Here is a 12,958-nt window from a genome sequence, read left to right on the forward strand (position 1 = left end):
GTGACTTTGTTTCTGGATGCAGCCCAAAGCCAGAGGGCGATCACTCTGCCTCAAAAGCAGCTGTTGTATAACAGATCAAGCACGTAAAAGACTTACAAGGCACAAGAACATGAGCTACGTCATGGTAACTACTCTGCCTGTGACAGTGATGCTGGGCAGACAAGCTGCTTGTCTTTTGAAGGACTAGCTGTGAGTTGCGTTCTCACCATTTCTGCAGCTAAGCGTGTAAATCACACGGCCCTTCTTATGCTCCGGATGGCTCTCGGGACGTAAATTACACTCTATGGCTGATGCTCTTTGCTTACTTATTAGTAATATAAATAAGGATGTCTGTCTTGTTAGTTTATGATGTAATAAAAGTGGTACCGAACCTGGCACAGTTTTGCACCGGTACTGTGATTTGTGGTGAGCCATTTACAAAGATCAGGGTTTATAAATCCTTTCAAGTCTCAGCGTATTGTTCAGTTACTTGTCTCAAATTGTTTCATTAAACGCGGCAACTTTGTTTGGAATAAATGATTCAGGGAAATCTTTTAGGTCAGAAGCAGGTCTTTGGCTGCAGACGTTTAAGAGCCCTGGTCTGTATGATAATCTGCATTCCTGGATAATGACACTGAAGCTCATCTGTCACTATAATATAAAAAATGAAGACTGGAAGAAGCTAGCTGAAAGTAGTTTTGGAGTCTGTTCAGTTGTTACATAAGTCCTTTAAATGTCATTGTGCATTCTCTCCTCTTTGGGTCAGGTCTGACCTGCACATTGCATCTATTCACTCTCATGGTGATGTGGATGAGTTGGCATGCACTGTTGCTCGTTCTTCAGCCCACCTGCTGCTCTTAGGACCTGCTGTTTTCATATAAACCTCCCTGTGGATCGGTTTGGCCTTATTTCACCTTTGGATTCTAGACTGTCTCTGTCTTTAAAAAGCCTGTTATCTGTGAAGTGCATTTTATCACAGTGAAGCAACTTCTGTTGAAAGAGAATGTGTTAGAGATATGATACAATGGGTCCGCTGGGTCTGAGGCATGATTTACATCATGTCTTGTCACTTTGCCACACTATTTTTCCATAGTGAGTTTCCCACTGGGTTCCAGCACCAAAATCCTCCTCATCAGTAGCTATAGTCTGATAATGGGGCTTGTCCACAGGCCTGGGGTCTGCAAAAACTCATGCTGCTCAAAGCTTTTTTTTTTTTTTTTACATGACTACCATTAAAAATAACATATGAACCAGTAGTGTTCTGAAAATTCATTCATTCATTCATTCTTTAATTTTCTCCCGCTTATCCGAACTACCTCGGGTCACGGGGAGCCTGTGTCTATCTCAGGCGTCATCGGGCATCAAGGCAGGATACACCCTGGATGGAGTGCCAACCCATCACAGGGCACACACACACTCTCATTCACTCACACACTCACACACTACAGACAATTTTCCAGAGATGCCAATCAACCTACCATGCATGTCTTTGGACCGGGGGAGGAAACCGGAGTACCCGGAGGAAACCCCCGAGGCACGGGGAGAACATGCAAACTCCACACACACAAGGCGGAGGCGGGAATCGAACCCTCAACCCTGGAGATGTGAGGCAAACGTGCTAACCACTAAGCCACCGTGCCCCCCTGTTCTGAAAATGATTCAATAAAAGGCAGCATGATGGTTTCATTCATCCCTCTTTAGTCAGTGCTTTATCCTGGTCAGGATCAAAATAATGCCTGAGTCTATGCCACGAACACTGAGTGTGAGCAAGAGAAACTGTGCATTTGGGAGGTGGAAAGGAAACCACAGCACCATGAGAAAACCCACAAGGGTATGAGAACAACGTACAAAATTTTGCACAGAGAGCAAGTTGACACAGCAATGCTACCCACTGCACCACCATGCTGCTGTGTGACAAAATATAGCTTATTTTTTATGAATGAAGCATCTAGAACAGTGGTCTTCACTATTTTTTTCATGTGAGCCACACTAATAGGACAAAGTCAATAGGAGAGCCACTTTCACCGCAAAGTATGCCAAGTTATTCAGTCTTAAATAGCTTATCTGCTTAAATACAATGTACAATATTGCAATACAATAATTACTCGAGTTGCGGATGACGCATGCTCCTCATCAGTTACCTCTTTTGTCACCGTCACATTGCTTTGTTGCTGTTCATTTTGTGCGCGGGATTGTTTGATAAGAAATCGATCCATTTTTTAAGTCCGTGTGTACAGTAAACACAAGTTGTTAACTAGCATGAAACACAAACTAGCTTCTGGCAGGCCGCAAAAAACTGGCTATTGTGCAGAACGCAGTGAGTCAGTGACGAGTCAAATCTAAATATAAATCTAAATAATATATATTATTAATATATAATATATATAAATCTAAATAATATATATTATTATTTGTAATAGAGCACATTCATTTTTCTATGCTTCCCTGATTGTTTTTAATGTTATTTAAATGAAAAATACATTTTAACCACATGATCATATCATCGTATTATTTACTGCCATGCGAGCCGCATATTAAAGCTTGGCGAGCCGCAGGAGGCTCGCGAGCCGCGCAATGAGTAACACTGGTCTAGAAGTTCCCTCAGAGCTCGAGAACATTAGCTGTACCTAATTACTGTACCTAAACAGAACAAAGTCATAAAGTAGTTAAACTTTCTAAAGTAACATTAAAATGTTAAATGGCTATAGACTGCAATCAAAATTCTGACATTACTTCTTTTGTGTGCAAAATGTCTTCTGTCTTCAGTTGCTGGGAGCAGAACATAAACATGGGATACTGGTGGATTATTCGTTCCCCCATCCTACTGGCAGTGCTGGTGAGAGTCTGTCTGTTTCCATCACTTTACTGTATGTTTATCAGCGCTTCAGCCACTCGTAGTCCTTCAGCTTCAGTTTCATGTGCAGATCTAACTGTTTGATATGGATAATAAAGCTACTTAAACATGATTATTGTGTGAAATGACTAAAAGCTAAACACCTCTCTGAGCCAATCGTGCGCTGCGCTCCACATAAAGTGTCGCCACAGGAAACGTGCAGTTACACAGTCCTCTTGCCTGTCCTGTAATCACCGAGGCTATGGAGATAAATGGTGTCAAATTGTTTAATGGACTACTTTTGACTCTGCAGCACTTAAGTCATTACATCCGATCCGATCGCTGATTGCTGTCATTAGAGCCGCGTCAATAAAATGTTTTTCAGCTCGAGTGTAAGTACAAATACACACTTTTGGTACTTGTTGAGACAGATAGCTAAATGAGTTACCTACTTGGTATTAATCAGTCACGGGCATCTATGTTACTCGGGTCTGGTTATGTTAGTTGCTGCTGTGTGAATGTTATGTTGAAGATATCTGGCATTAAACCATGTATCGAGCAGACGGTGTGCCGTAGCCTAGCTGAGTGTTCGTAGCAGTATCTGCATGCGTGGTTATTAAAGGGCCTTTTTACACCCGGTCACTTCATGTGTTGTCTCTGATCTGATAGCTGTCTGATTTGTTAAAACTGTTCCATTTACATTAGGCCACATAAACGCGTCTCGGCGAATCGGATATCGATCCGATCTTTCTACTCCCGCCCAAAATGCTAATATATTTTACCTCATTTCCGGGGTAATTGAGATGTAACACACTTTGGTGTATGCGGTTGCTACAAAAAACAGCATTTACAGTTTGCTGCATTTTCGCTGGTGGCAGCAGCACATTTTAAGACCAAACGAGACGCCTGGGTGAAAGATCGGAGCCAGAACTGATGGGAAAACATAATCGTTTCTGGCGTGATGCACGACTCGTGAGTCACCTGCGAGTGACGTACTTCCGTTTGGGAGGAGTATAGCGCTGACGTATGTGGCTTGAACAACCACATTCATTTACACCTGTCCAGTTTCATCTGAAACGCGTCCCAGACCACCTCCTGAAGTGGTTTGAGCGATCGGATTTATATCCGTCTCCAAAACGTTTCAGAGGGCATTTAGACCTGGTCTTTTTACCATCTGATAGCTATCTGATCACAGAAAACGCGTGAAGTGACCAGGTGTAAAAACCTCCAAAACAGCAGCCCCTGGCATGCGTGAAGGAAAAGAATCTCAGCGCTCAGTCCTTGCAAAACTGAAGTGGTCTAACTGTTACATGGTTTCTCTAGTTGCTTCATTCTCACGGATACCCAATTCACAGCGCTCATTTTTAACACCCACACCTTATGATGATATTCTGAATGCTCAGGTCAGCCGCTACACGTCGTCAGCAGTCAGAAAACCCAGTTGTGTTTATAGTTTGATGTATTTCACGGCTTTCATGAACCTCTTCACTGCTTTTAAGTGCCAGTGGCTCAGACAGACGTTTGGCAAACGCACCTCGGTTTCTTCTCTCGCACAGTCTCAGATTCTCACAGGAATGGTTGAGAGGTTGAAGGTTTGCCATTGTAGCAATGTCACGTTTCCTGCCCGTTTCATACATTAAACTAACTGTTGAACGTTCGACGCATGCTCCTGCAGCTTTCCACGCATGAATGCCATCTGAGCAAACAGATGTCACGGTTGTGTTATCTTAACGTGACATAATGGTGGTAAACTGGTGGGCCTGGAGATGTTTAACCTCATGTCTGCTTTCTCATGTGCTCAGATCAACTTCTTCATCTTCATACGCATCATTAAGATCCTTGTGTCCAAGCTGAGGGCTCACCAAATGAGATACTCTGACTACAAGTTCCGGTGAGTGTCTCCATCGTAATTTGTCAAATATCGTGTTTTTGGACGCCCATATTAACGATCTTCTAATGGAAGACCTTCAGCAGTACACACAGCAAAAAAACTGTGGCTTTATTACGCAATGTCATCAATTTGTAAATACGAAATACATTTTTTTTTTATTTAGAGTGTTTTTGTCTTTGTATATATCGTCGCTGTCGGGCAGAATCCTCGTATCTCCAAAACCGTTATTTTTCAGGAAATTAAAAAAACGCCGTACCTTATCTGCAGTACACAGGGTTTAGTCCACGTTGCCGTGGATTGTCTTGCGCTAAATTCCTGTCCTCAGACGAGCACCAGAACTAGCGGGGGTCAAGATTTTTTTTTCTTTGAGCCCAGTGTTTTGAAGACATTTACCTCAGAAGACGTGTTGATTGGTTGCGACTCTTCTTGAGGAGAAATATGCCGTGAAGCTCTCCCACGGAGTGAGGAAGAGGTGGACAGTTGAAGTGTCCAATGGAGTTATGAGATTTGCACTCAAGCTATTTTCAAGACTTTAGATTGGTTAATAACTTGTAAAAATAACAGACCCACGTGGGGACTGACCAATAGCATCGATATGTGAAAAAATATGAAATTGACCAAATTTGGACATACGAGGTTTCCGCCCGACAGCGACGATATGTAACGATCGTGAGGGTCTGTGGAATCCCTTCTTCATCCTGTTTTCCTTTGGACTCTCTTCGGTTTCTGCTCACATCTTTAATTCCTACCAGCAATTAGTTCACATTTACTGTCTGGTGTGCAAAAATGCAAGCCATGAGAATCACATCCCACCTTTACCAGTTCTCTCCAGCGCTGGAAAGCTGATCCTATATTAACACGTCCTACTTCTTATCTTATCGTAAGCCTTTCTTCACTTTCTTTCTTTGTTTTTATCCTCCATGTCAATGTTAAAACCGCTTTCTGGTAATGTCACACATGCGCACTGAACACTCGCTCCGCCGCATATTGACAAGACACGCCCCTTTCTGCTCATTGGCTACACGTTTGTTTTGATTTTTGTTTTGATTTTTAGTTTGTGGTCCTGACTCAGTTTTCTGAAGCATTTCTCAAACATCGCAGACCCCACCTTTAACCCGTTCGGCAATTTCATTGGTCTAATGAAAGCTTCATGCCGTTTGTGTGAAGTCACAGAATGTGTTTTTTTTTTTTTATTTGAATGCGGGAAAAATCCATATATTAGCCGCGTCATTGTTTCAGCCACAAGGTTCAAATCGTGGGAAAAAAGTTGCGGCTTATAGCCCGGAAAATACGGTAGTTCTTTGTAGTTATTACTCTGTTTGTTCTGTTAAATTGAATGGGGTTTAATCCAAATAAAAATAAGTAGACTGTAAATAATGTCCTTTGAGTGCCAAGGCCAAAAATTAAAACGTTCTATGGCTCAGATAAAGAGCCAATATATAATTTTACACATTAAAATAATGAACTTAAGTGTTCTGTAGTTTATAGATTATGTAATAGGAGGACAATTACATTTATTTCACAGTTAAAGGGACCTTCAGACTTTTCATAAGTTTGTATTACTGTCTTACCCGCTTTGTGTTTTCTCTGTCGTTCAGACTCGCGAAGTCCACCCTCACCCTCATCCCTCTGCTTGGTAGTCATCTGGTCCTGTTTTCCTTCGTCACTGATGAGTCTACCTCAAACGGCGCCATCACGCTCCGGCTCACCAAACTCTTCATCGACCTTGTCTTCAACTCCTTCCAGGTGACAAAGGAATGCCATCTAACACATTCCAACACAATGTATGGAAGTAACATATCAAGGGGATCTGGTTAAATTTTCATTAATTCACTCATTCATCTTCTACCGCTTATCCGAACTACCTCGGGTCACGGGGAGCCTGTGCCTATCTCAAGCGTCATCGGGCATCAAGGCAGGATACACCCTGGACGGAGTGCCAACCCATTGCAGGGCACACACACACACTCTCCTTCACTCACACACTCACACACTACAGACAATTTTCCAGAGATGCCAATCAACCTACCATGCATGTCTTTGGACCGGGGGAGGAAACCGGAGTACCCGGAGGAAACCCCCGAGGCACGGGGAGAACATGCAAACTCCACACACACAAGGCGGAGGCGGGAATCGAACCCCCAACCCTGGAGGTGTGAGGCGAACGTGCTAACCACTAAGCCACCGTGCCCCCTTCTGGTTAAATATGAATTTCTGATATATTATATTATATTATCGTTATATTATTTATGGACTTGAACAGGTGAAAGCTTTGTGGTATCCAGACAGGATTATATTAATGACGATTCCTATTTAAAAGATGCCACAATGTGAGTGTATTTGATCATTTTAGCCCCTTCTGGATACATGTCTGAGATCGTCTATGTAGAGGTTACCGTAGTTGGGGGTGGGAGGTGGTATATATCTGCTGCTGCTTGTGGTTTTTAGACTTGTATCATGCCTCCCAGTGACCTCCCTCTGATAAATAAAGATTATATTATTATATTATAATATTATTTGTGGAGGGCACGGTGGCTTAGTGGTTAGCACGTTCGCCTCACACCTCCAGGGTTGGGGGTTCGATTCACACCTCCACCTTGTGTGTGTGGAGTTTGCATGTTCTCCCTGTGCCTCGGGGGTTTCCTCCGGGTACTCCGGTTTCCTCCCCCGGTCCAAAGACATGCATGGTAGGTTGATTGGCATCTCTGGAAAATTGTCCGTAGTGTGTGATTGCGTGAGTGAATGAGAGTGTGTGTGTGCCCTGCGATGGGTTGGCACACCGTCCAGGGTGTATCCTGCCTTGATGCCCGATGACGCCTGAGATAGGTGCAGGCTCCCCGTGACCCGAGGTAGTTCAGATAAGCGGTAGAAGATGAATGAATATTATTTGTGTGTTCAAATTGTTGCTGAGAGCTTGTCTTACCCCAAACTAGAGTAAGATCCAGCGTCTTTTATCTACTCTAGTGCCTAGAGACTTGGTCTATCTGTGCATGCTTTGATTTATGATGATACTTCAGATATCATTAATCATCCTTGAGCTTTGTGTTCTTCAACTGTCCCGGCTCTCACTAATACAGCCTTCAGCCACAGATCTGTGCTTACATGTGTTGTGGTTACAGGGGCTGCTGGTGGCCATCCTCTACTGCTTTGTCAACAAAGAGGTGAGCTGAACACTATCACTTAATCATAATTCGTTTATTTGCCAATCCCACTCGCTAGCTAGCGCGTCCGTATCATGCTATAGCCATATACCAACCAGGGAGGGTGAAGGCTAACGTTCAAAACAAATCTTTTCCATCAGCTGCCGTCTCAGTGTCACAGTGTCACTGTGACTTACAGGAGAAAAGTGATGACCATGTGTTGCACTCTTCTTTGGGACACTATTTACAATTGAATGCTAACTCTATAATACAAATTATTATTTCCTGCCTCAGAGCATGGCAATGCATCGCACGGTGCAGCACACATCACATCTGGTTTAATAAAACTGATTGTAATGACGAAACATTACTTTATTCTCCTTTTATTTAACTTCCAATGATCACACGAAAGCAAGCGGAGTATTAGCTGTTTAAGGTTTTGCTAGTGACGCTTGGCATTGAGAAATGCTTCAGAAAACTGAGTCGGACCGAAAACTAAACAAAAATCAAAACAAACGTGTAGCCAATGAGCAGAAAGGGGCGTGTCTTGTCAATATGGGCGGAGAGAGTGTTCAGTGCGCATGTGTGACATTAGCAGAAAGCGGTTTTAACATTGACATGGAGAATAAAAACAAAGAAAGAAAGAGAAGAAAGACTTACGATAAGGTAAGAAGTAGGACGTGTTAATATAGGATCAGCTTTCCAGCGCTGGAGAGAACCGAAGGAGCAGGAAGTTGGTCACATATTCACAGATTGGAGTTTCCTGAGTCAATAACTCCTGAGATAAACACTGTTACTACACAAATAACACCTCTTTTCTATCGTAGTAATGTAGAGACGCAGCTACAACCGTGTTTTGTGTAGTAACAGTGTTTAGCTCAGGAGTTATTGACTCGGGAAACTCCAATCTGTGAATATGTGACCAACTTTACTTAAGACGCCGAGGCGCTTTTTTCCTTCTCGATAGGTGAGTAACGTTGGTTTTGCTTTGTTACACAGAACTAATATATGTCTTTGTCCTTTACATGATTATGCTTGTGTGTCATTTTTGCTTGTTTGTTTATCTACAATCGTATTGTTCTTCCCTTCAGCTATGATAAAGACACATTTCTTTCCATTAGTTGCCTAGGTTACGTATGTATGTGTGGGCGGAGCTATCAGTACAGGGGTGGGACCCATTTGGGTTAGGGGCGTGTTTGTTTTGGTGATTTCAAATGTCAACATTGGCTTTCAAAAATCGGAGACCCCACCTTTAAGTCTATTAGAACTGTTCAAACCTGAACTGTATAACACACACATGCTCAAATGTTGTGAGAAACCTCTTGCAAAAATAATGAGCATTAAATAAATGTGATCATTAGATCAATGATTTATGTCCCATTAATCATAATCTTATTTGTAACACATTTCTGCAAATTTCTTTTATTCCTTTCAACAGTAAAACGTTCTGTGGTTTCTGTGAGCAAACCTTAAGCAGATGGTTAACTCTGATGGTTAATTTGGTAGCACATGCATCACTTCTACGAAATCGAATCCTGTGCAACTCATCAGAATCCTTCCCCGAACTTCTCCGCACAGAATAATCTCAAAATAGTGAATGCTGTAGCATTATATTTGACCTTCATTGGAACTATGAGTTTCAAACAGGTGCTTAACGACATGGTTTGTCAAACCTTTGGCTAGACAGTATAGTGCGTCACTGTACATAATGATAAGATGTTGAAAATGTCTTAAGATGTTGAAAATGTCTTGTGTAACGTCAGCTATATTTATCAGAACAAATCTGGTGTCCTGTAATTAGCTTTAGATTATGTGGTGCGTCTGCAATACGAGTCATTTAAATCATTCAAACAATAATGTATAAGAACAAAACATATCGTCGCTGTCAGATGGAATCCTCGTATCTCCAAAACCGTTATTTTTCAGGAAATTAAAAAAACGCTGTACCTTATCTGCAGTGCACAGGGTTTAGTCCGCGTTGCAGTGGATTGTCTTGCGCTAAATTCCTGTCCTCAGACGAGCACCAGAACTAGCGGGGGTCAAGATTTTTTTTTCTTTGAGCCCAGTGTTTTGAAGACATTTACCTCAGAAGACGTGTTGATTCGTTGTGACTCTTCTTGAGGAGAAATATGCCGTGAAGCTCTCCCACGGAGTGAGGAAGAGGTGGACAGTTGAATTGTCCAATGGAGTTATGAGATTTGCGCTCAAGCTATTTTCAAGACTTTAGATTGGTTAATAACTTGTAAAAATAACAGACCCATGTGGGGACTGACCAATAGCATCGATATGTGAAAAAATATGAAATTGACCAAATTTGGACATACGAGGTTTCCGCCCGACAGCGACGGTATGTTATGATGCAAAAGACGTATAAACCTATAATTTGGCTTGCAGGCGGGAATCCGCACTGTGATGGACAAATTGTACACTTTTCCACTGGCCATTTTTTTCCACCAGGTTCAGTCTGAGATTATGAAGTTCTGGAAGCGCTGGCGGGGGAAGGACATTGACGAAGACTACCGTCACACCTACAGCAACACGGCTCAGGTGTCCAACAACAAACACGTCCAAGCTGCTTCCACCAAGCTGAGGCTGCCGGACGTCACCTGCACGGCCGTCTGCAGCTCCGAGGAGAAGCAGCTGCTGGCGCTGAGCTGCCATAACGGCACGGACCGCCCGCACTTCAATTCCAAGTCACTGGAAGGTACCAGCGGCGCCAACGGCGCAGCAGCCGAAGAGCCGATGGTGTGCCATCAGGACCCGCGAGGGAGCATCGAGAGTGGGCTCTGCGGGCTCTGAGTCCACAATCTGAGCGAGCAGCACCGAGATAGGTGTAACGTGTCCATGTGTGTGTGTGTGCATGCATAATGTGTGTGTCATGTGGATGAGCGTGTGAGCACCTCAGTGATCACTCTACACCCATGAGCTGTCCATCTCATGTGAAAAAAAAAACAAAAAGAAAAACTAAATAAATAAATGTTTGGTTGTAACATGTTCACACACACCACATCATCACACCACCGCTGCGTCTTCAGGACACGGACCCGAAACGAAGACATGCTGAAAAAAAAAAAAAAAAAGAATACAAAAGCCTCAATAAAGCTTACAACATGAACCTCTGATGGACACAAAAACCCGGACCGTACGTTAAGCTGTTAACGGAGCCTGCGGATCATTCCTCGACGTAGACACCAAAAGCGTGAATGGAAGAAAGCGAATACTCATATCGCAGGTTCTCTAGTCGTGTTTCGGGGTCCGTTCGGACAATAGATTGGTTCTGAAAGGCAAATCACAATTATGAAAGATTCTTAAGTATTTAAAGTAATTGAAATAATCGTGACTAAGAATATAATAATCAAATGACTGTCTCTAATTTTATCCTCATCGTTGTCTCGGAAAATGAAAGACGCTTGATGGTATTTGTGTAACTTGTCAGGTTTAATTTTGGCTGTTGTTTTTTTTTTTTTTTTTTTTTTTTTTTTTTTATAAAGTCTCAAACAGACAAAGCTCAGTGCAAATAACCGAGCGATCTAATCTTGCAGTTCTGAGGGGGTGCTTTTTTTTTAACCCAAACATTTAAAAAAAAAAAAAAAAAAAAAAAAAAAAAAAGATAAACTTATGTGTTCATTTCCTCATTCCTCAGGTTTGGTTCATCAGTTAATCGACAGTTAACATGGTTAAAATGACTAAAGCTGGGATGATTATAAATGTTTATAAATGAATGATTAACTCTTGTGAAAAGACTCAGTCACAACAGCTCAAAGCTAAAATATCTAAAATAATTATCCATAACTAGTTTTCATTCTCCAGACGGCGTTTTCTGAGCCAGACACATGGACCGTACGTAAGGCTGCTTTCACACTCGGTCACAGCATCGTTTTTTTGTTTTGAGCTAAAACAGAAAAAAGAAAGAAAGAAAAACTTTGAAACTTGGGCAGTTTAATTCATTCATTCATTCATTCATTCATTCATCTTCTACCGCTTATCCGAAATACCTCGGGTCACGGGGAGCCTCAGGCGTCATTGGGCATCAAGGCAGGATACACCCTGGACGGAGTGCCAACCCATCGCAGGGCACACACACACTCTCATTCACTCACACAATCACACACTAGGGACAGTTTTCCAGAGATGCCAATCAACCTACCATGCATGTCTTTGGACCGGGGGAGGAAACCGGAGTACCTGGAGGAAACCCCCGAGGCACGGGGAGAACATGCAAACTCCACACACACAAGGTGGAGGCGGGAATCGAACCCCCAACCCTGGAGGTGTGAGGCGAACGTGCTAACCGCTAAACCACCGTGTCCCCCTCAGTTTAATTCAATTCAAAATAAATCTGGTGACAAGATCCATGATCTTCTTGTATCGCCCACGACTTGTAACCTGATTAGTCGAAAGGAGCTTGATGTCATATGAACCTTTTGTACTTTTGGAAGCTGTGACCAGAGAAACAAACGTGGCAGCAGTTGTTTTCTGCGTTCCACATCATTACATGTAAAATGTCTGCTGTCGGTGGAGGCAAACAGTGTGAGAGTGTGAAAGCAGCCTAAAGCTTTCTGCTGTGTGTCGACTCAGTAAAGAAAAAAAAAAATGGAGCTTTCAGATAATGGATCATTCAGGACATACAGTATCCTTTACTGATCGATCTCAAGGCTGTGAGTGTTAATTATCATTAAACTTATTATCGATGTTTAGTCAAAGCCTGAAAGAGGTAATTAAAGAGCATTGAACGTGATGCCGATGCTTGAACGATGTGAATGTGAAAAATATACACACAATACATTAGAATAAAAAAGAAATCCATGCAGACGATCACACAAATCCACAGCTGCTGTAAAACAAAGGCTGTACTGTGATTATCCTGTAACATATTAACAAAGGTACAGTCTAGATTAACAGAAACTCCGGAAGCATCACTGTGTTAATGCATTACCACGGATTGTTGCAACAAGCCAACTGGCACACATGCAGTTTTCCCTCCAAGGACATGCGCCCCTGTGGCCGTCAAGTAAAAATAGCCTGACCTCAGTTGTACACAGAATAAACAGATATAGCCTGGGCTCAAAGCCTTAATGGGGAATCAAGCCAAATCAGATCGGTCTGTGATTTCTC

General features: G+C 42.5%; 1 protein-coding gene across 4 annotated transcripts in view; it reads left to right on the forward strand.

Moving 5' to 3' along the window:
- gcgra (glucagon receptor a) overlaps positions 1-11,368 on the forward strand; it is a 72,511-nt gene extending 61,143 nt beyond the window's left edge. For 3 of the 4 annotated variants that reach the window (XM_060897328.1, XM_060897329.1, XM_060897330.1), the window contains 5 exons: positions 2,746-2,815; positions 4,615-4,703; positions 6,302-6,449; positions 7,823-7,864; positions 10,301-11,368. In XM_060897328.1, the coding sequence (XP_060753311.1) occupies positions 2,746-2,815; positions 4,615-4,703; positions 6,302-6,449; positions 7,823-7,864; positions 10,301-10,642 (691 nt within the window). In that variant the 3' untranslated portion in view covers positions 10,643-11,368. The remainder of the gene's footprint in view (positions 1-2,745; positions 2,816-4,614; positions 4,704-6,301; positions 6,450-7,822; positions 7,865-10,300) is intronic. The other variant, XM_060897327.1, reaches the window with a different exon arrangement.
- The last annotated feature ends 1,590 nt before the right edge of the window (positions 11,369-12,958 follow it).

Source organism: Tachysurus vachellii, chromosome 21 (genome assembly GCF_030014155.1).
Source record: "Tachysurus vachellii isolate PV-2020 chromosome 21, HZAU_Pvac_v1, whole genome shotgun sequence".
NCBI classification, from domain to species: Eukaryota; Metazoa; Chordata; class Actinopteri; order Siluriformes; family Bagridae; genus Tachysurus; species Tachysurus vachellii.